This window comes from Haliaeetus leucocephalus, unplaced genomic scaffold (assembly GCF_000737465.1).
Source record: "Haliaeetus leucocephalus isolate CR32 unplaced genomic scaffold, Haliaeetus_leucocephalus-4.0 Scaffold848, whole genome shotgun sequence".
NCBI classification, from domain to species: Eukaryota; Metazoa; Chordata; class Aves; order Accipitriformes; family Accipitridae; genus Haliaeetus; species Haliaeetus leucocephalus.
In genome coordinates, this window is record NW_010973284.1 from 10355651 (window position 1) to 10382617 (window position 26967).

The 26967-nt window shown below is 51.2% G+C and overlaps 1 protein-coding gene across 2 annotated transcripts in view; it reads right to left on the bottom strand.

Annotated features, from left to right (window-relative positions):
* SZT2 (seizure threshold 2 homolog (mouse)) overlaps positions 1 to 26967 on the bottom strand; it is a 60599-nt gene that overhangs the window by 19983 nt on the left and 13649 nt on the right. Inside the window, exons 10-49 of one of the 2 annotated variants that reach the window (XM_010582511.1) lie at positions 26764 to 26893; positions 25338 to 25480; positions 24559 to 24711; positions 24103 to 24217; positions 21290 to 21495; positions 20224 to 20448; positions 19724 to 19802; positions 19261 to 19358; positions 18831 to 18999; positions 18239 to 18353; positions 16122 to 16235; positions 15439 to 15636; positions 15207 to 15319; positions 14593 to 14734; positions 13905 to 14069; positions 13016 to 13220; positions 12686 to 12798; positions 11973 to 12231; positions 10378 to 10543; positions 10203 to 10295; positions 9938 to 10019; positions 9518 to 9799; positions 9028 to 9166; positions 8654 to 8770; positions 8473 to 8536; positions 7913 to 8098; positions 7504 to 7842; positions 7174 to 7363; positions 6718 to 6792; positions 6385 to 6523; positions 6029 to 6149; positions 5654 to 5783; positions 5386 to 5538; positions 5170 to 5272; positions 4680 to 4797; positions 4340 to 4451; positions 3766 to 3884; positions 3211 to 3375; positions 2527 to 2611; positions 1903 to 1953 (exon numbers count right to left, since the gene is read on the bottom strand). In XM_010582511.1, the coding sequence (XP_010580813.1) occupies positions 1903 to 1953; positions 2527 to 2611; positions 3211 to 3375; positions 3766 to 3884; positions 4340 to 4451; positions 4680 to 4797; positions 5170 to 5272; positions 5386 to 5538; positions 5654 to 5783; positions 6029 to 6149; positions 6385 to 6523; positions 6718 to 6792; positions 7174 to 7363; positions 7504 to 7842; positions 7913 to 8098; positions 8473 to 8536; positions 8654 to 8770; positions 9028 to 9166; positions 9518 to 9799; positions 9938 to 10019; positions 10203 to 10295; positions 10378 to 10543; positions 11973 to 12231; positions 12686 to 12798; positions 13016 to 13220; positions 13905 to 14069; positions 14593 to 14734; positions 15207 to 15319; positions 15439 to 15636; positions 16122 to 16235; positions 18239 to 18353; positions 18831 to 18999; positions 19261 to 19358; positions 19724 to 19802; positions 20224 to 20448; positions 21290 to 21495; positions 24103 to 24217; positions 24559 to 24711; positions 25338 to 25480; positions 26764 to 26893 (5771 nt within the window). The remainder of the gene's footprint in view (positions 1 to 1902; positions 1954 to 2526; positions 2612 to 3210; positions 3376 to 3765; positions 3885 to 4339; positions 4452 to 4679; positions 4798 to 5169; positions 5273 to 5385; positions 5539 to 5653; positions 5784 to 6028; positions 6150 to 6384; positions 6524 to 6717; positions 6793 to 7173; positions 7364 to 7503; positions 7843 to 7912; positions 8099 to 8472; positions 8537 to 8653; positions 8771 to 9027; positions 9167 to 9517; positions 9800 to 9937; positions 10020 to 10202; positions 10296 to 10377; positions 10544 to 11972; positions 12232 to 12685; positions 12799 to 13015; positions 13221 to 13904; positions 14070 to 14592; positions 14735 to 15206; positions 15320 to 15438; positions 15637 to 16121; positions 16236 to 18238; positions 18354 to 18830; positions 19000 to 19260; positions 19359 to 19723; positions 19803 to 20223; positions 20449 to 21289; positions 21496 to 24102; positions 24218 to 24558; positions 24712 to 25337; positions 25481 to 26763; positions 26894 to 26967) is intronic. The other variant, XM_010582512.1, reaches the window with a different exon arrangement.

Below are 26967 nucleotides of genomic sequence, written 5' to 3' on the forward strand. Positions count from 1 at the left end.
ACAAAGCAACCAAACTGCACCCAACTGGATCCACAGCACTGTGTGGAAGATGGGTGCCCTCCCTGTGCTGAGACAAATCCTGTCTCAGCAGACTGTGCCCAGGGCTAATCAGCAGCACAACCACCCAGTCTTCATCGTTCCTAATGAAGCGTAAGCTCTGCAGCAACCTTTCCTCCAAGACACCCCAGATGCAAGGGAGAGGGCACTGGGATGAGAAGAGCTGCTTCCAAAGGAGAGAGGTAGGCATTTAAGTCAGAGGGCAGCTCACCTGCACTCACACTGAGGAAAGAAAACTCTACATCTATGAGCACCCCTCCACTTGAAGAAAAGTACAGGAGCAGCCTTGTCTCAGAGGTGCTCTGCAACAGCCTCCAACATCTCTCCCTGAGACAGGCACAGGAACAACCCTTTACGCAGCAAACAATGGGGAAGCTCATAATTTCCGAAATATCAAAGGTAGAGGGGACCAGGACTTTACCCAGCCTCATCCGCCTTCAGAGCAGGGCAGTGAGCCTCACACAGGGGCTCTCCCACCTCACACAGCCTCTCACTGCAGCCCAGCAGCTCTCTGGGATGTGGGTATCAATACAAAGGTGTCAGGAGCAGCAAATCTGCCCCATGTGACAGTGAATATGAGCTCTACCAAGCAGACTTTCTTTCTTTAAACAAGTAAAGGGCACAAACTCCACATCTGTCTGGCCTGACAGTCAGCCCCACGCCCACCAAAATGACAGTGGATGCTCATGTGGTAATTGTAGACCAAGATGTAGTCACTCCTTTCTTCTCCCCCTGGATAAATTACTACACTGAGTGCCTTCAGCCTCCCCCTCTCTGGCATGCTTCCCTATCACATCCATTCCTGTACCTCTGCTCTACTTCAGTCTGTCTGAGGTGAGGACATGAGAACAACCAAGCACAATGTCCCACATCCTCCTCATGCTGGGACACATGCTCCAGAGAGGGAGCACCCATGGCAGTGGTCTCAAGCAGGCCAGGTCAGCAGCTGCAGGAGCAGACTCCTCATTTGCAGGTGCTCCCCAAGACAGAGCTGGTTTGCCAAGCAAGTGCCAAGCACTCAGCACCCTGCAGCCAGCTCACTCTCTTGGGGCAGAGATGATGGCTGCCCCTGCTCCACCAGCAGAAAGGCTTGCCTCCTCGCTGCAGGGAACAAGGCTCCCAATCTTGTTACAGGAGCACAGGGAAGCTGAAACGCAACCACTAAATCACAGGTAAGAAACTCAAGACCTGAGCTCTGGGGCTATAGGAAGAGGTAAGTTAGCAGAGCTGTCAAGGACCTTACTGCCCTGTGCAATGGAGTTTGGCTACACAGTCATCCATCGCACTCTGTGGAAAGGTGGGGTGCTAGGGAGCTTTTACCTCCCATCTGTGAGGGACTCTGAGCTCCCTCTGACCCAGGCTCCCTGAAATACAAAGTACACATCTAGGGGTGGCCAGCCACTCTACCCCTTTGGTATGCAAGGGAATCCCCCACCCCAAGACACAGCCACTGGGAGAGTGATGATGCTACACCCTGGAGTGTGAAACCACAGCTGAAACATCATGACTCCTGTCTTCCTCAGGGAAGAGATGCCTGTTTGGACCTGTGGGAAAAAAGGGTGCAGGATTTTGGAGTTCACTGCTTACAAGCTAAGAGGGCAGCACATGGACCCTCAGCAGCTGGGGACTGCAGAGCTACCATCTCAGAGCAGCAGGTTCTGTTTGCTCATTTATCCAGCCAGCAAGAAAGAGGAGGCTCAGCTAAATGGACACACACAGACAAACACACAGAGGAGTCAGAGCTGAAGCCACGACACAAGGAAAACAAGAACAGCAGGGACCAGAGGGGCCAGGGAGCTGCACAGGAAGGGGAACCGGAGGAATACTCGGAGCCACAGGAGCTACCTTGGAAGTGGGAGAGTGGAAATAGGTGCTGCACAAGGTCCGACATGGTACCTACATAACAGAAGAACATTCAGACGGTGCACAAGGGGCACAAGACACATGATGGCCAGGTGATAGACCACATGGCCTGGACAAAACATGACATGACAGCCTGCTGCAGGATGGGCCCTATGCAATCCCTCCTCCAAGAGTCCAGAGAAAAGCGCAAGGACATTGTCCCCACAGCCCGTGCTCAGTTACTTGCAGCATCCAGCTACCCCTTTGAAGCAAGGCTCCTGCAACAACTGTCCCTGCTCCCACCTCCAGCCCCACTGAGCCTCTGTGCCCCACACTTACTGAAGTCTCACTGTGTCTTTCCCCACAGCTATTGTGACCTAGAGCTGCTTCCTACAGCAACAGGCCAAGCTTAGGAAGTTGCTCTGCAAGAGGCCTTAGCTTGCTCCACCACACGTGCAAGGGTGTGCAGTCCCACAAGCACACACCCTGCCCACCTCCCAGCCACTGGAGAAACACACTACCCCAGCACTGGGCCTCCTCAGTCACTCAGAGCTCTCCAACATGGGAAGCAGCTTCCCAACACACAAGCCCCATGCCCTGGTTTCAGGCGAGAGTTGAGCATGATACCTTTTCCACCAGTGCCTTGGCCACCCGGCTTGTTGTACAGATAGAGATCCTGGTCAGGGATGCTCCCACTGTGGTTGAAGTAGTGCTAAGGAGATGAAGGAAGAATAGTGGCAGAGATTAGAGAACTTGCCTTAACTGGAAGCAGAGGCTCATGTGCGTGCAGAGCTCATCCCCAGACCTGTAGCAAACAATCCAGACCTACTTAAAACACTCAGCAGCACAGCCTTCACCACTGTTGGGCTGAAGGAACTCCCTACAGCTCCATGCAGTTATATGGCACTACACATCTGGCCTCACCCTTTATCCTTGCTATGGCCATGCTGAGCGGGTGGGTAGCTGCTCCCAAACTTTTATTAATTCTGATGTTTCAGTCCTTAGATCTGAAGGAGCTATGCAAGGACCCGAGTTCAGCTTTGCAAGGGGGTCTCCTCCCATGCTCCTGGGAGATGATTGTGGGCATGAGCTTTGCGATTGCTGCTTTTTGCACAGCAAATGACTGACTGTGCGAAAGCAAGGCCTGTCCAGGCCAAGCGAAACTCCTCCAGGCTTCAGCATTTAGTGTCAGTTCCTCTGTAACACTACATGGCAGAGCGGGGAACATGGTGATTGAGCTGCCCCAAGAAATGTCCCCAGCAGCAGGTAGAAGCTGGGCAGACTGCTGTCCCAGCTCACAGCCCTCCTCACCTTGAAGTGGTGCTCCACATTGCTGTCCGTGTACTTCGGGGTGTGCAGGAAGATGAGCAGGTTCTGGCGCAGATAGTAGGCCACCGCATGCAGCCAAGGCAGGGCGGAGGGTGGCAGTGCGAACTGCAGGACCTCTGTGGGCGGCGTTCCAGGGGGCTGGATAAACTGCAGAGAGGCGGCTTTAAAACTCAGCTGAGACTAGCAGGATGCCCTGGGGCTCTGATACTGATCCAAATTACGCCAGCTGGCTATGTGAAGGGAGAGTATGGTGGGCAGAATCCAGGCCCATAGGCAGCACCCCGAGACAGATCTGGGCAGATATTCCAGGGGTATTCACAGGGAGGCCCTGCCGTGCTGCAAACCCCAGCACCTGCCCTGGCACCCACACAGTATACTGTGGTGAATGCCAGCCTGAGCAAGCACTGGAGCAGGGAATGGGATGCAGCAAACTACCCTGGCCTTTGCTGCCCTGGGACAGGAGGGGCTGAGACAGGTCAAAAAGTAGGAAAGTGTTATGGGCTCTGGGATGAGCAGAGCAGATAGCCAGTGAGGTACCTCCACATCTGCTGGGGTCAGCTTGCAGTTCCGCACTAGCATCACAGTGATGATATCCAGTGTGGCCTCATCCAGGCGTCTGCGCAGCACTTTCACCAGCTCATCTGTGATCTCAGGCCCTGACAAGTAAGCAGATATACAAGCAGCTTTTTCACCCTATCCAGTAAGAATGACAACAGCCACCCCTCCCTGCCTGTTCAGGATGTACCAGCCTCACACTCACTTCCCAAAGGGAGCATGTCTTTCCCCACCATCAATTTCTTCAGGCATCTTTTTCTACCCATTCGTGATCACAAAAGACTGCTGGTACAGCAGGCAAAGACAAATGCACTCCTGCATAAGGAAAGTTGGCACAAGCCACCCGGTCTGCAGGAGGTTTCACTGTGGGCCATGGATCCTTTCCTCACATTCCCATCCAGACAGAACAGTGAGCAGCTCTGGGCTCAGGAAGAGCAGCTTGCTCAGGAAGGAGATACCTTCTCTGCTCTTCAAGCAAAGAGGGCAGGTGGAAGAGCTCCACTCCTCTGCTTTGCATCAGCACAGTCCATCTGCTACCAGATGCTGTAACACTTACCTGCTGGGGCAACACCATGGACCATCAGCTGGATGTGCCTGTCTACCTGTCCCACAGGGCGGGCAGAGTCCACACTACGGCATGAGGCTGTGTCCAGAGAGGAACGAGAACCCTGGAGAAGCAGACAGCCACACAGAAGCAGTTTCAATGTGAATTCTAAATCCATCATTGTCCTGGGCTGTCAGCAAGGTCAGGCAGAACCCACCCACTGCTGTCCCACTCCACACATCTACAATATCAGTTTTATCCTACATAAAATCCAAGTTGCTGGAACTACTGAGTTCCCTCACTCCTGTGACCAAGAGCATCTATATCCACTCCCAGAGAACAGCAGACTCACCATTACATCCTCAGTGTAAATGGGCTCCTGGCTGCGTGTCAGTGCCAGCGAGCGAGATGCTGGACTAAGGGTGCTCTCTGCTTCCCACACCTTCCCACTGTAGGTGGTTTCAGTCAATCTGGTTAGAGGAGATAGACATGTCAGCCTCTGACAGCATCATACCTCCACAGAAGATCCACATCTTTCTTGCTCTCCCCTGTGCACTTTCTGGGGATTAGTCCTTACGATATGGAGCTTGTGGAAAAATAGCTCTCTGGCTCCATCAAAAAAAAATCATCCTTTTCCCTCCCATGTGAAGGCTTAGTGCAGGGAGAACAGGAGGTGCCTGACTTGATGTGACTCTGACTTATGAGAACTCAGATATTTGCTGCTTGGGTCACAGCAGGGTCCCTGAGGCTGGGCAGACACTTTCTGCCCCAAGGAACTCTCAGTCTGGTGTAATGCACATAGCAGGGCAGGGTCAGGCCAACAAGTCACGCTGGCTTCTTACCGGAGGTAGAAAACAGATTTAGTGGCACGTTCCTGGTAGACAAACATATTCTTCCTGTTCACCACAGAGAAGGCGTTGAGCACCGAGCGAAGCGCCTGGATAGCTGTGGGCAACGTGGGATGTTAGCTATCCCACATACCCTTCTCTGGTGTGCCAATCCAGCCAGAAGCCAGACTCTGGACACGCAAAATGAGAGGGAACCTGGGCTGTACGCACCTCGCGAGACCCCCATGTTGGGGCCCATCTTGAGGCGTGAATGCACATGGATGAGTGTGCTCCACACAACATCACAAGCAAAGTGCCCTGGCATGAACTGCATGGTGGCAGCCAGGTAGTCCCGGGGCTGGTAGCTCTCCTCTACAGAGTAATCTACAAAGAGCACAGGACATAGCTGGGGCCATAGCATGGAAGTCACCATCTTTTTAGTCACTCATGGGCAGGCAGTAGCACTGCTGCTGAGGAATGGCCAAAGGAGTATTCATACCGTCTGTGGGCATGACGCGCTGCCTGTATGAAGTATAGGGCGTTTCGCTCTTCCAGATGTCCTCCTCACTTTCTGCCACCAGTAATGAGTTGCATATGTGGCTGTCATGCAGGTCCTGCAGCAGCAAGCGCTGCGAAGGATGAGAAAAGATTGGTTCTGTTGCTTTCACAGCCAACAGAAGACAGCAAGGAGAAGGGCTTAGGGCCAGACTGAGTCCCTTTTCCTTTGACCCCCAAGCTGTGACTCCACCAACTGAACTGGCTCCCCTGACCCTCCTCTGAGCTGGGCCCAGACCAGATAACCTCCAGAGGTCCCTTCTTATCTAAGCCATCTCATGACTGGCAGCTCTGTCCCTGCCCTCTGCAGACTTGTTACCTGATTGACAACTCTGCAGATTTCACTGATCTTCTTCACCACCACCTGGTTGAGACTCTGGCACTCCCCTGGCTGCTCCTCTTCTGTCTCTGCTGATGCTGCCTTCTCCACACTCAGGCTGCTTTACAGGGAAGGGGAGAGAGGGGTCAGCAGGGCACCTGGACAGTGCCTGTCCCTCTGTGCTGGGAGCAGGAACACAGTGGGGAAGGATGGCAGATTTCCCGTCATGGAGTACCAGTCTAGTCCTGCAGCTCTCCACCCACACTGGGCAGGAAGGAGATCCTGTCCAGAGATGGGTGAGTGGCAATAAGGTCCTGGTACAGAGAAGCAGCGGACAGACAGGGGACCCTCCTTACCGTGTGTGGTAATAGACCTCCACTCGGTCCTGCTGGATTTTTATGATGAGCCAGAAATCCGGCATGAGGGGACACCTGGGTTCCTGGTCACTCATTAGTGCCTCCTCATACTCCGAGTCACTGCTTCCCCCATCGTAACCTGCAATGTATCCTCACTTCAGTCCCAGGCCTGGCAAGCCAGCCTCCTCCCCAGGCACAGCAGGCTCTGAGAGATCAGAGCCACTGACAAACCCTGTCCTCAGGGGTCACCCCAACCCCCCACACATTCCCTGCACTACTATGTCACTGCCAGTGTCTGCACACTCTCTGTCACTCCTGCCCCAGACGACTCACCCAGGTGGTCGGAGTCCATGCTGCCCTGGCTTGACACGAGGCTTTGCACGCGGCTGGGACGCTGCTTGCTGGAGCCTGCAAAGAGAAGAGGGGTTTGATCATGAAAGCACTTGCTAGGCCCCTGCACACGTCCCATGTGCTGAAGAAACATTACACCGCAGGACAACAAGGCAGGGCTGGGGAATGGGGCTCTCGCAGCCATTACGGGAGTCACAGGAACTTCATGTCATTAGGGATATCAGTGCAGCAGCACAGCCTAGTACCCTGGGTACTGTTAGGCAGTGAATTGCCAGCACCCTAGCAAGGAAGAGACCAACAGTCCTGGGTACCAATTCTGGTGTTTAGGGACTGGGACAGGAGTAGCAGTCATATTTTGTATGCCACAGCCAGAACTGGGCTCTTCCCTTGAAAGTTCCCGAGGCTGAGGTACACCCTGCTCACATTTGCAGCTCCTACCTTCCCTGCCCTGCGTTACGGAGTCAGACAGGCTTGCTGCAGATGGTGTCACCAATGGTGATTTCTCACTGTTGCCCTTTTCGGAGGATGAGGATGGCAGTGACTGTATGGTTGTCTCTGGAGCTGCCTCCTCCAGGGAGTCATGGCCAGGTGCTCTGCTCTGGTCAAGGCTCAGTGCTTCTCCTGGGACCTGCACACAAGCCAAGGTTGCAAAAATGACCAGAAAAACAGGCACCGAAAAAAGTCCCATCATCCTCCTGCATCCTTCTACCTTCTGTTACTGGAGTGTCCCACACCTTCCCACCAACAGACCACCTCAGTGTCTCTCACCTCATCCTGGGTGTGGCTGCCCCCACCTACGGGGTTTCCTGCGTCTGGCACAATGCGTGTCTCGCTCTCTGGCCACCCCCAGAGACCCCGGGCTTCTTCTGGGAGGACACAGCTTGCATGGTGTAGCTCAGAGCCCTCTGCCCCTGCTTCACTGCTCCCCTCCTGGCCTGCCTGGCCCAGGGCTGTCCTGGTACCCCCTCCAGATGGCTGCTGCAAGCAGGGTGTCCCCGAAAGGTTTGGAGCTGCCCGCCTGGAGTGCAGGCGGCTGATGGAGATGTAGTGGTAGTCACTGCCTTCTGCATTAAGCATGTAGCCTGGCAGAGCCATTCTTCTGAACTCCTGCAATACAGGGAAGAATAAGCATCCTGCTAGCTAAGTGTATGATGCTGCCTCAGGGCTTTCTCTTTACCTCCTTGAACTTCTCCAGAGAGTGCTCAGGTCCAAAGACAAACTGGAGTAGCACCACCTCGCTGTGGCAGCTGGGCCGTCCCTTGGAGTTATAGATGTGGGTGGCCACCCGGTGCAGGATGGAGGTGCTGATGACCTGCGAGTGGCGCAGCGCAGACACAATCTCATCATCCAGGAGCCAGCGAATCTGAGCAGAGCAAGGACGCAGAGAAAGACCTAGGTGACCTGCATTTGCAAGGCTGTCCCAATTCTGATCCAAGTCCCAACAGGATGTTCCCTCTCATCACCTCCATCTCTCGTCTCCTTCTGAATGTACCCAAGAAAAGGCCTTTGGAAGACAGCTCTATCTGTCCCACCCCAACTGCAGTAAGAACTTTGTCAGGGTAGTCCCACACTTTTGGGGAACACAAGGCCAATGGTCTGTGTGACATCAGCAAGGCCTGATAGTTCAGTTGACAGAGGTTGCAGCTTGGAGCAGGCTAGGAAGTGTGGAATAGCAGTTGTGTGCTGTGGACATTTGCTCCAGCTGGAAGCAAGAAGAAGTAGACAAGGCTGGCTTACCTCATTCATAGTGGCTTCAATAGCCTGCCTGTGCACTCCAGGGAGGTTGGAAAGTGCAGGGTGCCTAGGATAGAGGAGAAGAAGAATCAGTGAGTCATTCTCATTCATGCAGCCACCACAGTGCAGCTCCTAGGCAGCAAAAGGAACCCATGAGGGGCTTGCTACACCTGCAGTGCCATACCTCTCATCTCCTGTGGACGGGAGCCGTTCCAAGTTGTGCATGATATCTTCATCTGAGCGGAAAGAGGACGGCTGCCCTGGAGAGCGTGTGAAGGACACGCTACTCTCCGAGGTGCATCTGTCACAGGAGAGAGCGAGCAGGCTGAGCATCAGTTTTTGAGCCAGAGAAGATAAACAGACACAGGCTCCACAGAAGGGAAAAGGGATCTCTAGAGAAGGTGAGCCTGTCTTGGAAAAATTTCAGTTTTCTTAGGGCTGTGGCAGGCTCTCTGAGAAGGAGAATCCCGAGTCTCAGCACATAGAGAGGAGCCTAGATTGGCTGGCTGAAAAGGGCAGGCAGAGGGTGGGCGAGTGACTGGGCCTCTTTCCACCTACCTGTTGTGGAGAATGTCTGCGTTCACAACTTCTATCTCCAGGGGCAGTGTCAGCACGAAGATGTCCAGGGTCACACAGAGGTCCCCCAAGTCAATGGTGTTCAAGCCTTGGCAACTTTCCAGGCAGCCCAGAACTTCCCCTGAGGAGAGATCACAGACGAAGGGAATCAAGCAACAAACAGCTCTGCTTACACACACAGAGCCAGGTGGCAAGTACAGAGACTGCAAGAGGTGGCTGTCCCACACACTTGGACAGGCTCAAGAAGGCCACCATCCTCCATGATCCTTTCAACCTTCCATGACCAATCCCTCAGCAAGTGGGAAACCTGGTGAAAAAGCCCTTGTCTGATGCTGGGAGACCCTGGGGACTCCATACAGGGAGGGCTAGTCCAGAGGAACTGATGTTTAGGACACAGCATGTTTGTTCCAGGCACTGCTCACCCAACAGAAGCCCTACTGCCCTTTAACCTCACAGAAAGGCTTGCTCTTACCTAGACAGGTTGGCAGGGACTGCACAGGCATGGAGCTGTGCTGGCTGCGCAGCTTCACTGAGCAGGTAAGGTGCACAAAGAGCGGGGGCATCTCCTGCTCCAGGAACTCCTGCTCATTGAGCGAGTCCCCTCCCAGCACACTGAAGGAGTCATCATCCTGGTTCACTGTGTTGGAGTCTGAGAGGGAATCTGTGTCTGGGAACTCGTGCTCCAGCTTCTCACGGTACTCCACCTCCAGCTCTGGGTCACTCTCTGTGGCAATGCAGCACCCAGACACAGTCCCTGTGGATACAGGTTCCCTGTTGGCAAACCAGGCCCATGTCCCCAGAGACCCCACCAGACACAGCCAAGCTCTGAAAGGCATCACCACAGTGAGACTACAGACATTTTCTTCTCCAGGACAGAGCAAGCAAATTTTACCTTCTTCAGCTGCCAGTTCTGCCTCTGATCCCTCCATGTCCTCACTGCCTTTCCTGTCTGCCTGATCCCGAGATGCCTCTTCCTGAGATGGAGAGAGGAAGGGCAGATACTAGAACCATGCCAGGCAGTGAAGCAGGCTGTTGATGGGCCCCCCAGGGGCTCAGTCTACCCATGGGTCTGCCAGCCCCAAATCCAGATCTGACACCAAGCAAACCTACTTCCCTCCACAAGGACTAAGTGCCTGCCAGAGCAGCACCATGCCTACCTCTTTCTTGGCTGATGGTGGGCAATAAAAGAAATAGTGAGGATTTGATGGCACTGGCTTGAAATGTAAACTTCCAATTTCCAGGAATTTTTCCTAAAAGAGAAATCCCAAACATGAAGCAGACATTCCACTCTACCCTCCTGCAGAAGCCAAGCTGAGCTTCCACATTCCTCACCTGGATAATTTTATGCAAGTCAGGGTGCGCCTGGCAGGGCTGTCCAATTTCCAGCAGTGAGAGGGGAAACTCTGAACAGCAGCTGGTGCCTGAGCTGCTCTTTGGCTCCTCTGTGGGGCTAGCAACATTATGGGAGTCCTGCTCACTGTAGTCCTCCATTTCCGCACTGAGAGGATTGTGGACAGGTCAGACAGGCAAATCAAGAAACGAGAGTGGTTATATGTATCACCTACCCTGCAAGCATCCAATCTCACAGTTCCCCACACCTCATCTGTGTAAACACAATGTGACTTACACAGTCCCCACCCCTACAGCCCCAGAAAGCCTCTTGCTACCCACTAACCCAGATAAGAGCTCAGGCTGTCTGAAGCCAGGCCAGAGATAGTTTAATCATGCTGATCCTGTGGCCAGGTACTATACACCATGCTACACACCCTCCCTGGGAAAGAGAGACACATGGCTGAGCATAGGGACAGACCTGGAGCAATTTGAACTACCAACACCCAGTCCCTGCACCTCACAGCAAATATCACCACGCCAGCACCCCTAGTGTCTTGGCAGCACAGAGCAGAGCGCAAAGCTCAGGCCCATGCTCACACAGCAGCTCCATGACAGAATCAGTCCCCAAAACTCAAAAAAGGCAATCTGGGGAGTGGGATGTTGGTTGGTCAAAGTACTCCCCAGGTACTCAAATTAGTAATACAGATGGCAGATCTGGGTGCAATGTGTCACAAGCTGTACATCCTTCAGTAAAGTTTATACAATCTTCATTGGGATAGGCAATTATAAACCAAAAAAGTCCCCTCAGTTATTCTCTGGGAAAGTAGCACTTGAAGTCGTCATCCGACTTTCCAAACACTGAGTGTTTTTCAAAACCACAGCCTCATCTCAATGACTTACACTATAAGAAGAAATGGGATTGGGGATTCCCAACAAATGCTAGTGAATTCACATAGAGGAACTGAGGATAGTCAAGTGCAAACAGAGGACAAAGGACCTAAAGAGCATGTTTCTTCAACAGACACTAAGGCACAGTAGAGTACTTTTTCCCCTCAAGTTTCCAGAGGCAACAGAAACCTCATAAATACCCTAAAGAATAGAAGGACAGAAGTTTAGCATCAAGCATATTCCAATTCTGCCTTGATATTTCTCTTGTGAATTTTTTTCCAGTTTTAATTAAAAATAATAATACTTCATTCATTAGACAAAGATAACAAACCTGTAATTTTCACCAGAGTCAACAGCAAACTCAAATAAGTCAAGCAGCAGGAGATGCATAATTTTTCCAGAAACAACAGGTCTGAGAGTTACTTGCAGACAAACTGCCCTCCAGCTCAGGCCAGATGGGACAGTAATGAGCTAAGACTACAAGAGAAAGCAAAAGGATGGATGTCACCAGAGATGATAAAAAAAGAGAAGGTCCTGGTGGACACCATACCAGGCGAGTATCCCACTGGAAATATCTGTTCTTACATGTGGCTCTGTTAGACCCTGCCATACAACATTCCTTCTAGCAGGCAGCAGAAGATGCTTGAAGAAAAGATCTGTCCTGGCCCAATGCTAAGAACAGAAGCAAGACCAAGGTGGGCCCCTACCTTGATTCAGAGACCAAGACACCCCGTTCCCTAGAGCTCTGCTCCTCTTCTTGCTCTATGCTGCCCACTTGGAAGCTGGCTGTCTTGGAGTGCATACGGAAATGTTGGTGGCTCTCTCTGAATGAGCGGACATGGCTGCACACCGTCAGCAAGAAGTTGGTGATGTCAATCTCTTGGAGCAGCTCCTCACAGTAGTCCATGGCTGTAAGTAGGTCCTGGGAGCTGATGCTGTGTGACTGCTGAAGGCTCTTGAACAGCCCTACAGATCAAACACAGTGCTTGAGGACCCCACCGCAACGATGCAAGGCCATGGGAGTCAGGCAGTAGCCACATAAAGATTTTCACCAAGTCCCAACACAGAGGTGCAGTCAGCACAGGTGCTGGGAGACAAGACTCAGCTAGGATGCCTAATGCTACATGTTAGCCTGGGCTTGTGTCACACCAGAGTGCCCTAGGGATCCGCCACCCTGAAAGTGAGAGGAAAAATCAAAGAAGGAACCCCCTCCACAGGTCCAGGAACAGCCTGTGCAAGGCACATAGGCACATGCGCAAAAGCATCTTTAAATCCCTCCTGGCTGCACATCAGTCCCACAGCTCCTCCCCTTGCTCAGTGTAAGATCACAAGAAAAATGAGACATTGCTCTCTTAAAAGAAGATCCAGGGTCCAGTCCCAACCCCCACCCTACCTCAGTTCCCATCGAGCTGCTCCTCACCTTTCACATAGCACTGGTGGGAGTGCTCCTGAAGCAGTGTGCAGTAGCTCACCAACTCCTTATGCTTGTGGTCTAGCCAAGCAGCAGTAGGAGGACGTTCCAGAGACTGGGACCTGGAAAAGAGGAGCCACAGCCTTCAGCACCAATGAAGCACATTTTAGACTATAAACGGCTCTGGCACCAGTAAAGCAGGGCCCTAGGGCATGCACAGGCAGTGACTGCTATAAGGCAGAGAGACCAAGCCAAGAGAATAAGGCAGGGCTACAGCCAGCATCTTGTCAAGGAAGCTCCTCTGTTTCCTGTCTAGGACTCAAGTATAGTTGGCATTACCTGAAAAAGATGTCCCGGGGAGGACGGTGTGCCCGTGGGCTGACAAGCTGCTCTCGTAACAGCTCCAAAGAGCAGCTGTAGATGTAAATGGGGCAGCGAAATCGGCGGCACTCGCCTAGCTCAGATTGTGAGTTCTGGCGACAGAAGGAGATATGTACATCTCTCCGTGAGGGGCCACCCTGTTCTCCAGGGTCATGGCTCGCTTCTGCAAAAGAAACAATCCTGAGATAAAAGCCTTCGATGGGCTCATCGTCCCTGGTCTGAGAGGTCACAGCAGCATCCACATTTTACAAGCTTCTCATCCCTCAAACCTCAGGGGCCATTCTCTTCACCCAGCACCCAACCACTCAGCCCAGTGCTTTGGCCACACTGATCCCCTTCTTGGGCAGCCATGACTGTTCACCACTACCACCTTCTGCAGCAGCACAACCCTCCATCCTCATTGCAGGCCTGGCTGACTGCATCAGGGGCTATGCAATCAAATCCTATATACCTCAAGACCTGCACCCTTCTCCCTAAGACAATGTGCTGCTGGTAGTGCCAGTCTGGATCACAACACAAGAGTCACTGACTTTCCAGTGCAGCCCAGTACTGCCATTCCTAGGATCTTCTATCTACCTGCAACCTTCTTGCCCACAGGGAGCCAGCCTTGGGCCACGGACAGGCAGCTCACATTACACTCCCTTACCCCTCCATGAACATCATGAAAGCTGGCTGAGGCTTCACTGTGCTCCTTGTCCTGACCCTGACTCTGCTGACTGCCAGGCAGGAGCTGACAGGCTGTAGCAGCCTGTTATTCTTCCTACCTCACTTGGCCCAACAGTGTGCTCAGGAATAGCAGGGATACTAATACTAATACTTTAGCAAGGTGCTGTCCTGAGGGTGGTACCGTGGGCTGGTGTTATGCTGAGGGTAGGTAATGGCACTGCAGCATCCCCTTCTTCAGCCTCAGCCCTGACTCGCTCTGCACAGACAGGTCCCAGGGTATCCTCTCCAGATCGACTCTCATCTTTTGAAGGTTTGTCCAACCCGCAGGCCATCAGCTTCTGTACATCTGGAAGAAAACAACATATCACCCTCTGTTCAGTGAAAACAGTTTAACCCCTCCATCTACATTCCCAAGAGTCCCTGCTACCTGTTTGTGTGTGGGAACAGTTCCACAGAGTACTTCTAGCTGAGCCTAGCAGCCTTCACCAGCAGCTCAGTGGAAGCCAGACCAATGCCAATGCTCAGAAGCGGGGACTCTCCCAGACCATCCCATTAGCAGTATCCTTACTCCATTCATTAACAACCCTACTGGGAAAACCATCCAGTGGCTGCAACCAGCAAACCACTCAAAGCCACATCCCCTGCCTGAAAACACTATGTGGACAGCACCATGCCCAAGGAGAGAAGAGCAAGACATTCAGCACTTTGCACTACTCTATTCCTGGCCATATGGTGCAATAAGACTGGGTCTAGACTCTGCTGTTCAATTTTCTTTCCATCCTACCAGAGCTGATTCTGCTTTTGCTGTTTTCCTGAGAAGGTGCTTGGGACTGCTACCTCCTCTCGCTCCCCACAACAGGTGGCCTCACCTGAGAAGGTGGCTGGCAGAAAGGTCAGGAACACATGCTGCGGGTTGACCAGCTTGGCATAACATCGCCACTGTGGGGGAAAGGGCCCCGTTGTGTCACTCAGGGTCACGTCATCCTCAGGCAGCTCTGTGTTGCCGAGGCTCTGATGAAAGAGCAGAAGCTGGATAAGCTCATAGCACATGGCACAGGCCTACCTCGAGGAAGGTAGCAACCACACAGTTCCTCCATAACTGCTGGTTGGCACAGCACTGAAATCACTCTGGCCATCCCCTGCACCATTCTGAGAGCAGCCTGGCTCCAGGAAACACGTAGCCAGGTTTGCTGGGGCCAGTTCTGACCTCCAGGCAGGGATTGCCCATGGCTTCTGAGCAATCTGCAGCACAGCATCAGTGCTGCTGTAACAGGCTAGGCCCATGGGGAGTGCAACTATCCACACACCTACCAGATTCCTGCTTGACTTCAGCCACAGGCTACAGCTTAAACTGCTGCGAAGCATGGTGAAAACACCAGCCTTTCAATCTCTTCTCAACCCTTCTATTAATTCCTCTGCTCTTCAACAGCTGCTGCCTTGCCTTCAGAGGGGGCTTAGGAGAAAGACAGCAGCATACCAGTACCTGCAGAGTACTTGTGGAGCCAGTCATATCCCTAGTGCCATTGCTGCCAACAAGATGATAGGATGCAGAAGCATCCTGCTGCTCCAGGGTCCCAGAGGCTTTCAGCATTTCTTCTGAAATGGAGCACAGAGAAACAAACCTGAGAAAGACCAGCTGAGGAAGAGAATTGAAGGCAAGATTTCTGAAACACCCCAGCTCCCGGTGTCATGGCTGCCATGCTCCTGGCCCTTACCTCTGATCACAGGGAGTGTGAAGGGGGGTTGATGGCCATCACGATCCCGTTGCAGAACCTGCTCCATGAAAGCCACATGATCAGCATCAGCCATGGGGATCTCCCGGTCACTGAGGTCATGCTGCAGGCAGCCATGGAAGAGGTTTAGTAGCATTTCATTGGGCACAAACGAAGAGTCCTTGGTCACCTCCTCATTCTCTGCTCCAAAACAGAACCACGGCAGCTTCAGAGACAGCATCTCCACAGCCACCACCTGCCCAGGCCCCCAGGAGACAGCCTTTTGCAAAGTGACACTTCCACACAGCCAGGAGTTTCCCCCTCTGCCTTGGAGGGTGTGGAGGAAGCCCTGGAGTTCCAGCATCATTAGCTACCCTGCACTGACTCACCCTGCTACTGTAACTGTTCTGGAGATGTTTGGGGCTACAGACAAGAAACCAACACCACAGAGCAACAGTCCAAGTTTAATGTTTTCAAAAGCAACTCTTCTAAAATTATCATCCGAGGAAAGACAGCAGTATACCTGGACAGCCCTGGGGCTGCAGAGATGGGAAGAACAGCACTGAGCTACTGAAAGAGGCATGGCAGCTCTCACATGCCTGCTGGCCAGGGAGACACACACAGAGCAGGGTGCCTGGAGCCATGGAGGGAGGACAAGAGGAGGCAGGTGGTGAAGAGGCACCTACCTTTTGTCAGCATTAGGAAGAACATTTCAACCTGCTGGCACCTGGGCAACAGCTTCATGAGGTTGAACTGGAATGGGATCTCATGCACTCGAAAACCAGCCCCCATGTCTGGATCTGCAACAAGAACTGGGAATGTAATATCCCTGTGGGCAACACACAGCCCTGCCTCCCAGGCCACCACTGCACACATGGTGCCAGTGCTAAATTAAGTGCAGGTAGCACAAGTAAAGCTACACAGCAACACTGCTCCAACTCCCTCTGCTTAGAAGAACAGAGGGATACAAGGAATGAATGTGTGGAAAGGGCAAAGCCTGCTGGGAGCTGCAGCAGGTTGTGAGCTACCTACAGAGAGAGAGGTACCTCGCTGTAAAAGTCCCCTGGGCTTATTGCCCAATTGCTTATTGTTCATACAAGGGGAGTCAGGGAGCCACCACAAGGCCTTATACAGCTCAGGCCCAGAGCTGCCAGGGGACAAAAACTGAACATCAGTGTTGCAGGTAACACTGCTGGAGAGCAATGACCACACTGGGAGCCAGAGGGAGCCTGAATTACTAGCGTAGTCGGGGACAAGGACTCCCTTGCTCTTGGGAGAGATGTCCCATTGGGCAGGCTCTGCACATCCCTGCAGGTGTCTCCTGTCCTCCTCCTCAGGAAGGAGTCTCTGCCCTTCAGGCCCTGAGCTTTCCTGGCCCTCTTCCCCTCCCACAGGGCCAGTGATATGATCCAGTAGGGTTCCCTCAGGTCCTGCGCTCAGCCTTTGGGACGATCCCAGCTCCCTCAAACCCACCCAATATCTGCTGTGTTACTCCCTGCACGGCAAGTAAACAAAAGATCTAGGATGGGGTGAACTAGTGACAAGAAAGCAAAAATTGTGAGGTTCTGGAACAGATTGCCCGGCAAGGGTAAACCCCCCACATACTCCTGGAGTTCTCAGTAAACTATGTTAACCATGTCAGACCAGATACACAATCCTATCCTTAAGGAAGAGGACATATCAGACCTCCTAAGGTCCCCTTCCCTATCTTTGTGGGTGTCCTGGTTTCAGCTGGGATAGAGTTAATTATCTTCCTAGTAGCTGGCATAGTGCTATGTTTTGAGTTTGGTATGAGAAGAATGTTGGTAACACTGATGTTTTCAGTTGTTGCTAAGTAACGTTCAGTCGAAAGTCAAGGATTTTTCAGCTTCTCATGCCCAGCCAGCAAGAAGGCTGGAGGGACGCAAGAAGTTTGGGAGGAGACACAGCCAGGACAGCTGACCCAAACTGGCCAAAGGGGTATTCCATACCATGTGATGTCATGTCTAGTATATAAACTGGGGGGAGTGGGGGCAGGGGGACCACTGCTCAGGGACTAACTGGGCATCAGCTGATGGGTGGTGAGCAATTGCATTGTGCACCACTCCTCTTATTATTACTGCTGTGTTATCATTATTAGTTTCTTCTTCTCTGTTCTATTAAACTGTTCTTATCTCGACCCACAAGTTTTACTTTTTTTCCAATTGTCTCCCCCATCCCCCTGGGGGGGGGGGGGTTGTGTGGAGTGAGTGAACAGCTGTGTGGTGCTTAGTTGCTGGCTGGGGTTAAACCATGACAGCGGGCTAATGGAGCATTCACAGAGGGTCCAGAGATGAACAGGTCCACCAGAAAGCAAGTGTCCCACAAACCGCTCTGGAAATGGTGTCTTGTAAATGAGAACAGAGGAGCTCTTCCTTCACATCATTTACAGCTTCTGTACAACCATCTGCCCAGGCATACCCTGCCCATCACTGTATAGGTGAGCTCATCTTCCTTCTGCTCCAGAAGTCAGCCCCTCACAGAATTACAGAATGGTTGAGGTTGGAAAGGACCTCTGCAACCCCCCTGCTCAAGCAGGGTCACCCAGTCACCTCTTCAGTCTGGGCAGAAAGCCTCAATGCTTTTTTGGGCTTCCCAGGATGAAGCCATTTCTCTGGCAGCTTAGTGCAAGTGCCACAAAGTGACCCACGCCCACCAAAGTCTATAAAGTCATTGTCAAAACACCTGTTCCACCTTCCAGAAACCTCTAACGGGCCCTGAGACATTCAGGGCCTAGCTGCCTCTTGCTCCTTCAAGCCTGCTAGGACATACATTCTGGACTCACCTTCAGTAGCTTTGGTGTCTGAAGGAGGGCAGACCCACTCCTTGTTCTGGCACAACTGGCTGATGTACTCAAAGGTCAGCATGGTGGCAATGCACGCAAGGTCCCGGGGATAGAGCTGCAATAAGCAGTCAAGGCTCAACTGTATGCAGCAGAATTATTACCCCAAATGCAGTACAAAACAGTCTAAAAGCAAGAGGAGGAAACACCCATAACCCCATCACTTGACCTACCCTCATTGCTCCCTCCTTCTCCACCAGCCCTTTAGCCTCTTTTTGCCTTGTTCAGAAGATACATTGGTAGTACTGCCTGCAATCCCACCCCAAGTCCAGGTTGCTCCCCTCCAACAGAATGGCTCTTAAAGTAACTTGTATTTTCCTACCTATCCCAGAGCAGTATTGCATCCACTGCCTTGCAATCCAGAAACCTTTCCTGTGCAGTAGCCCAGTTCCTCTTTTAGAAATCTTACGTTCTTTTAACAGCATTTCCATCTCTTCTGGCCCTCAGTAATCCACCTGCAGTGTTGCAGTGCACTTGCAATAAACCCTTCTCCCTCCACAAACGAGTCCATGCCCCTACACCTTCAGGGACTTACTGCTTTAGGTATTTTCTGGTAGGGCAAGCCATGGAGGTGCTTCCAATTCTCAGCAGTACTGTGGACATGGCCGCTCTGTGGCTCTACCCAGCACTCAGTGACCAGGTTCAGTTCTGTGTCCACCTCAATGGCCTCTACCTCCGTATCATTGTCATCATCTGTGGAAAAGCTGGAGGAAAGACATAAAGCAAGTCCTGTGAGATGGCACAGAGCCAGTAGCCCACTGCAGCTCCTCTCAGAGCTGTGAGAGCAGCCACACAAACCCTAGGTTTGCAGGCAAAGCCCCAGCTAGCTCGTGATCAATCCACGACAGCTAGTTGTCTGTACTAGATGATGGAGGGCTCCCTCCTTCCCACACTGCCCGCAAAGGGCAAGTCTGGAGCTGCGACTCTGCTGCTAGCCCTCCCTGGGAGCAGGGCAACAGCCTCACCTGTCCTTGGTGGAGGTGGAGTGGGGCGGGAAGAGGATGTATTGGACGACACAGGTGTGCTTCTCCCTGCCACTGCTGCTCTCGCTGGAGCCATCAATCTGGAGGGGAGACACTGCATGAGCCTGACCAGCAGTAACAGCCCACGCCTACCCAGTGCCCCCCTACACAACACAGCCCCATCACCCAGCACCACTAGCAGCAGTGGAGAGAGGGAGCCTGTCCCAGCCCCAAGAACTCCTCCAGCACAGCATGTCCCTACCAGCAAAGCAGCTCTCTAACTGCAGATGATGACAGGAAAATGCCAAACCCACAAGCTGCTTTACTTCAGGGGAGGAGGCAGGTCTCCCTGTATATGTCAATATGTGTGTGCTAGAAGTGGATGGGAAATCCCATCACAGGAAGGTGAATCCACCTCAGAAGAAGCAAAGACAGATTGTGTCCACGCTGCAGCACTCAGGCTCACCTGTATGGGCAGCTCCAGCACCATGTTGATAATTCCATCCCCACTGGATGCAAAGTGGAAACCCTCTGACAGACGAACCCTGGCAACAGAGAGGCAGTCAGACATGGAAGCCTTCTCTACCCATACTATGAGCCTTAAATACAAGAATGACTGTACCCTTCACCCCAAAACACCTTCCTTCCCAAGACAGGGAGCTACACACAGAGAACGGGGAGATGCGACACTTTGCACAGGACAGTCTGTGTGAAGATCAGCATACTCTGGGCACAGTAACACCTCTTGCCCTTTTGTATGTTTTCCAGGACTCTTCTTTTCCTCAACTGCAGCTGCAGAACTGGGTAAAGCACTGGCCCAAGTAGCTCTAGAAGCTGTGCACAGGACCAAAACCCTCTGCACAGCAGCTTCAACTGTTGCCTATAACAAGGCCTCGGATCCACCCTGCTTTCTCTGCATCCCCAGGACTAGCTGGAGAAAGCCCCCCCTTCAGGTGTGCAACTTACTCTGTGAGTGTGGAAAGGAGCTGGGCTACAGCAGTGATGGGCACAGCCGGTGCCAGCCCCGACTGGACACTCCAGATCCAACGCTGGTGATAGAAGTAGCGGGACAGCGAGGCCAGGGTAGAAGAGGCAGTGCGATTGGCCACCATAGTGAGCGGGCCAGACACTGGGGGATGCTCCAGGTTGAGAATGAAGGGGGCTCGATAGTCAGAAGGCAGCTTCTCATACCTAGGAGAGGGCAGAGGTGTGGCTCGCTGAGGTGGAAAGAATGCTCTGCTCAAGACCAGAGCTGTCTGGATTCGCAGCCTGCTTGATGGACCCAGGACAGAGCCTGACAGCAGCAGAACATGGCTAGCCCAGCATAGGATCCTGCCCAGAGAGCAGTAAATAAATTTACTTCTGCATCGTATTAGTTAGGAGTAACAAATCTGGAGGGCTGGAGCACCTCTCCTGTGAAGGCAGGCTGAGGGAGTTGGGGTTGTTCAGCCTGCAGAAAAGAAGGCTCTGGGGAGACCTTATAGCAGCCTTCCAGTACCTAAAGGGGGCCCACAAGAAAGCTGCAGAGGGACTTTTTACAAGGACGTATAGTGATAGGACAAGGTGTAATGGCTTTAAACTGGAAGAGGGTAGATTTAGATATAAAAAAGAAGTTCTTCACTGGGAGGGTGGTGAGGGACTGGAACAGGCTGCCCAGAGAGGTTGTGGATGGCCCATCCCTGGAAGTGTTCAAGGCCAGGTTAGATGGGGCTTTGAGCAACCTGGTGTAGTGGAAGGTGTCCCTGCTTATGGCAGCGTGGTTGGAACTAGATGATCTTTAAGGTCCCTTCCAACCCAAACCATTCCATGATTCTATGATGAAATCTGCCTGTCCAGCAAGACCCCCTACTGCAAGTCACAGCCCTCCCAGATTACAATTGCCATTCCCAGCCACACAACCCAAACCCAGCCCAACAAGCACCAGCTTCACAGCACTGGCATCCTGCAACTGGCAGCACCATCCACAGACCCTCCTCTCTCCCACTTCCCAGGGCAGGGAGGCTGTGCTGATGGCCTGGATCTCCATCACTACCTGATGAGTAGCTTCTCCAACGGTTTGTGCAGCACAACGAGGCAGGGTCTGTCTGAGAGGGCTGACTGGGCCCCAGCCACAGGTGGAGACTTGGAGGGAGAACTACTGCCAAACATTTTCCTCTTTGCTTTTGGAGTTGCCTCCTTGCTCTGGACCCTGTGGGGAAAGCGCAGCTGCAAGATTCGGTCCCGTAACTCCTCCACTATCTGTCATGGCAAAAGCAAAAGGTAAATGTGACCACCTTTGTCTGGAGACATAAGCTATTCAAAGTAAGTTTCCAGAACAAGAGCCTGACTAAAAGGAATAGAACACTCCTTGAATATACAGATGAGCAGGAGTTAAAGGTCATTTTACCTCTGAGGCACTAGCAAGACCAAGATAAGATGTCTCTTAGGTCCACATTTTAACAACTACAAATACCTTTAAAAGCAAAAGAAAGGTCCAAAAAACCCCAAAGACGGTTTCAAGACTGAAGAAATCACTTTCCATAACTTTGATGAAAAACAAATTAATTGCATGCCAGCTCCTCCACAGAAGCAGTCTGAGTACCGACCGTCATTCCTCCCCTCCTCCTCTCCTCAACAGCCTACAGTAAATGTAAACTAGTACATATAAGACAGAGCCAGACTGTTCCCACAGCTGATGTGTTCCCCTACTATCACGTTCATGTCTCAGACCTTTATGGTAAAAGGTTTCAAGAGCGTAGGTTATTTTTTAGGCTAATTTTTTCCAAGATACTTTCAAAATGACTTCCTGATTACTCCTTTTAGTTTTTAGCAGCTCTGAATATGGTTCTACCCACAGCAGCATCTGATCCCCACAATGCCCCAGTGTTTTCTTTGAAATTTCCATGGCTGCGTTTCTTTTCATGATCTTTGTTCAACTCATTTTAATTTGCATTACCATTGTAGGCAAACAGGAGAACAGCAGCTCTCCATTGCTCCTCAACACTAATTATTTCAGCAATTTTCCCCATCACTATTATGTCTTTTTCCAGGAAAGGAGTGTCCCCAAACCCAAACATTAAGCAGAGCTCTTTTCTGCACTATGATGCCACTTGGGTCCACTTCATGGTTTCATACTGACAACACAGAATCATTGATGGTGTTCAAGCTCCCAAATCCAAGGTGCACTATTTTGCAGTTATCAGTACTGTCTTCCAGCCACCATCGTGCTGCTTAAGCGTCCACAAAGCACGTGGGTTGAAAGGGCAGAGAAAACCAAATAGCTTTGTGCCACCTGCAGATTTTCCGAGCTCACTACCTGCTACCTATCTGCAGATGAGTTCCCTACCCTTTGACTAGTAAAAAGATGCGGAAAACCACAAACAGCTTCTGCTTTGATGAGAACAGAGTACTTTTTCCATTTCCTTGCCTTGTTCCCTAAGACAGTTTCTGTTTTATGATGCTCCAATCCTACTCAAGTTTTACAGTTGTGCCCTATATGGAGTCTCACCAAAAGCCTTCTGAAAGTCAGACTGTATCAGGTGCTTTCCTTCCCTTAAGCACTGGAAATTTGAATTGCTCAACACAAAAACCCCTTCCCCTTAAACAAGGCAGGCTAAGTTCTACTGCCATCTTCCACACTGGGTAACTAATCAGTCCTATGGCAGGCAAAAAAACAAAATTAAAAAAAAAAAATAAAAATTGTGCATGACACAATTTATGATCTACATACAGCTCCTGCTGCAATGATCTGGAGCTTGCCCAGAGCTGCAGGGTATGGTGCCTGTCTCACACCTTCTTCATGACACAGGTATTAATTTACACCTGCCAGAGGGAACTCCTCCATAAAACTTGTCACTTGGCATTACCAGCCCGCATGTTGGCTCAGCAACCAGTACCCAAAGCCTGAATCCCCTGAAGACATGAAAGAGCAGATCCTCCAGAGTGCCAGAGCATCTAGTGTTATGTGTGTTCATTATCTCAGAAAGAGATGGTCCTTCCCATGTTTGTCAGCTTCTCCTCAGACTAATCTAACACTAAAGCTAAGTGAGACAAACCAAAGATTTCTTTCATGAAGACAAAAGATCAAGGTTTAATGATAAACCTCGTTTATAACAAAAAGTTCACACAGCTTAATAGCAGGACATCTTTCTCATACTTACTGTTTTACCTAGGAACACTTACACTTGTCTCAGCCATTTTAGTTGGAGAAACAGTTCAGACAGTAACCCCACCTTCTGCATCTGACTAGGGCAGCCCATTTCTTTTGGTACAAAGAGGTTATTAGAAGTCTATCTAGCAGACTTTCATCTCTTTAAAACATTTTCTAGGTATTACATTTTTTTCTCTCCCTGTACTGCTCATGCAGGGCACTGTTTGCACTTTAACTAACTCCTCCTTGCCCAAATTGATACAATATACATATGTAATTCACCACCTACTGAAGCAGATAGCCTAGAGAACATGTAGTACATCAATCACAGAGGTCTTTACAGATGAGCCAAACAAGTATCTGCTGTTCCTGACAGACAGTATTGATTGTGCTTTGGTCAAAAGGATAGACTAGATAACCTTTGAGTCATTTCAAGCCCCACAGTTGAATTAAGCAGTGGGAAAAACATTCATGTGACCAGCTATTCTACTGATCTTCCAGTCTTTGGATTTAGTTCTTTCACAGACTTAACACAGAAAGCTTTGTCCAAACTGTCCCTTTCTGTTACAGTAAATTCACACCCATCTAAGCCTTAACATAGTAGTTAGTTATTAGAGAATACCTGCCCACAGTGTTGCCTGTGATCTACCCACCACTTCCACATCCAGAACTCCTTGTTCTGCTCCTACCCCAGGAAGCAGCCAGCCAGCTCTCACCTTGTTCCTGGCCTGTGCAGGTGTGCCAATGGGGAACCCCAACCGGAGAACCATGCAGGGAGCTTTGGAGATGATCCGCACCACATAAAACGAGGAAGGTGTGGGATCTTCAGAGCTAGGGAGAAGGGATTAAGACAAGGCTGAAATAGCACGGATCTTGCTGCTCTGTCATGTCAGACTAAGTGGAGGCCTGCTCCACCAAGCTCAAGAGCCCACACAACTTGGCAGCAACACATGTCAGTTCTAGCATGCAGAACGCCCCCAGCTGGCTTCCCTCTCCCTCTAGGCTGCAGTGGCAACAGTTCAGAATACGCAGGGTTTCACACCCGCTTGTCTTGCTCTTATCCTCTCCTCTAGACATCTGCTTCTGGCCCACCACAGTCTATGGGTCTAACCGGGTCTTTGGTCCGGCTGTATGCCCAATTCCCCACACAGGACTGCTTCAGAGCCACTCACCTGTGTATCAGTTTGACATAGGAGTAGCCCTCCACCAGCACAAAGCTGCTCCAGTCCCGCAGCAAGGAGGTGAGCGCCGAGTGAGAGATGCGGCACTGGATGGTGCTGTAGCGGCCATTGTTGCCCGGTGTGTGCAGGTGCTTGGGCACAGGCCTGCAGAGTGTGGCAGAAAGTAATTTAAAAACCAGTTTCTCTTCTTCCCAGACTTTGCTACATCCATTCCAACTCCTTCTCTGACTGGTACATCAGCCTTCGTCCTCCACAGCAGCCAATATTCAAGCACCTCGCCTGCCTGTGCCTGTCAGCAAGAGCCACACTCCCTGAGCGCACAGGGATCCTGCTCTCCACCTTGCATTGTTTCTATCTCCCTCCATGCAATATGTGGCTATTATTCACAGAAGTCTGCAACTAGGATCAGCCTCAGGAAAGCAATGTTTTTGGGGAAGACGTTTTCCAGCAGCAAACAAAAACGTGTAGGATAGCTCCAACTGGATGGTCCACACCCCCTGCAATCAGGAAATCTAAACCCAAGAGGGACTTGAGAAACAACTTATGCTGCTGAGAACAGTCCCCCTCTTGACAAAGATGGCTTCCCAACCCACAGTCCCTCTCAGATAAATGAGCCTTCACCATCCCCCAGGTCCCAATAGTGAGGCCCTTCCCTTGGCCATAAGCACCTGCAAGACAGCTGCAGCTCTGCAACTGGACTGAACTGGATGCCCTGCTTTCCCAGGCTGGCCCACACTGTGCACGTGAGCTCAGCCCTGCCAGTTACATACGTGTCATGCTCCAGAAGGAGGACTATACGATGCATGTGCAGCCACCTCTGCCAGAAGTTGGCATCCATGGAAAGGATAGGCTTCCAGTAGGAGGCAAACTGGGAATGGCTCGAGTCAGATCCACTGTGCTGCAGGGACAGCACCTGAGAAAATGACAGGGCAATATTCAGCAAGAAACTGTCTGGTTCCACCCAGAAAGAGCAGGAATTTCTCTAGTGGCTGAGCTGTGTAGGCCTAGAAGGCTAGCCACATCCCTGGCTTTCAGTAACTGCCTCTAAGCAATATAACTAAGTGCGTTCACATTGAAACAGGCAGTACAACGTAAGCAAAAATAAATTAGGTTCCTGAAATGTCAAGTTAATTAGGAATTTAACTACTTAGCATCAAGTAAATCAACCATGGAAAAGATGGCATATGTAATGGTGTGCTTTCTGATTGAGAGGGGGATATATGGCTTGTGTGAGCAGAGCAATTAAACACTGAGATAACTTGTCTGAGAGTGCTCATGCAAGTAGGGTACCAGCAATGGGTGGCATTGGGCAACTCTAACATGTTTGTATGGTAACACTGTGATTCCACCAACTATAGCAACTCTGCTGACACAGAAGTAAAGTGGTGGTTAGCCATAAGATGGGATGCTCCAGATATACTGTGGGATACACAACCCTACACAGTGAAAATCTACTAGGCAAACCTAAAGAAGTGAAGGACTTAAGCAATAAAATTAAAGGGATAGTTCTCTTAAAGCTCCCCTAGCTTTGATATCTGCTAGTCATCTTCTACCAATGACAAGGACACTGCTAGCAGGGAACAGATAATATGGTACCACTTCTGCTCAGTGAGCTTCAATGAGTTTGAATTTTGCAGTGGAAACTATTAGTTAATATTTTGTTTAGTCTCTGCTGTGCAAATGACAAGTAACTCTCTTGCACCTTCCACATGAGTGCTCAGAGCAATGAGCCTATTAAACAACAACTATTCAGCACATCCTATATCTTCACCTGGCAGTGCTGAGATACGTCACCAGGACACAAGACTGCCAGCAGCAACTCCACTCATACGAGGTATTCACTGAACAAGCACTGCAAAAATAAGTGTGTCAGCCTCCCCATCAGTCTCACGCATCACATCACTACAGGACAAGGCTTCACAGCACACTTAGGAGATTTGGCATGGGGCTTAGAGGTGTAGCTGCAGCAACAAAGACATAGGGTGATGTCTCAGAGGGGAAAAAGTATAGGATGGGATATTTGCAGGCACTGCATTGCACCTGAACTCTGTTACTGAGCAGGACAAAGAGCAAGAGATGAAGCCTGAGAGTTACAGAAGATCTTGGTTGCCTGTTGGTATTCAGCATCCCCTGGTGCAAGACAGAATAGGCAGGAGGGACATCCTATCCCCACATTAAATAGGAGAGTGAACATACCGGAGTGGTGGAGCCTGGGGGGATGTAGAAGAGGGGCACCCCATTCTTGGTGCTCTCAGGAATGGTGAAGTGTTCTGGGACTGTGTCAAAAGACTGCAGATGAACCAACATCTGATCTGTCTGGTTGATGCTGAAAGAGAAGAGGCAGTTAGCCACAAAAGCCCACGCTCTCCCCTTTGCTGCCCCAGTCAGCCCAGTGCCTGC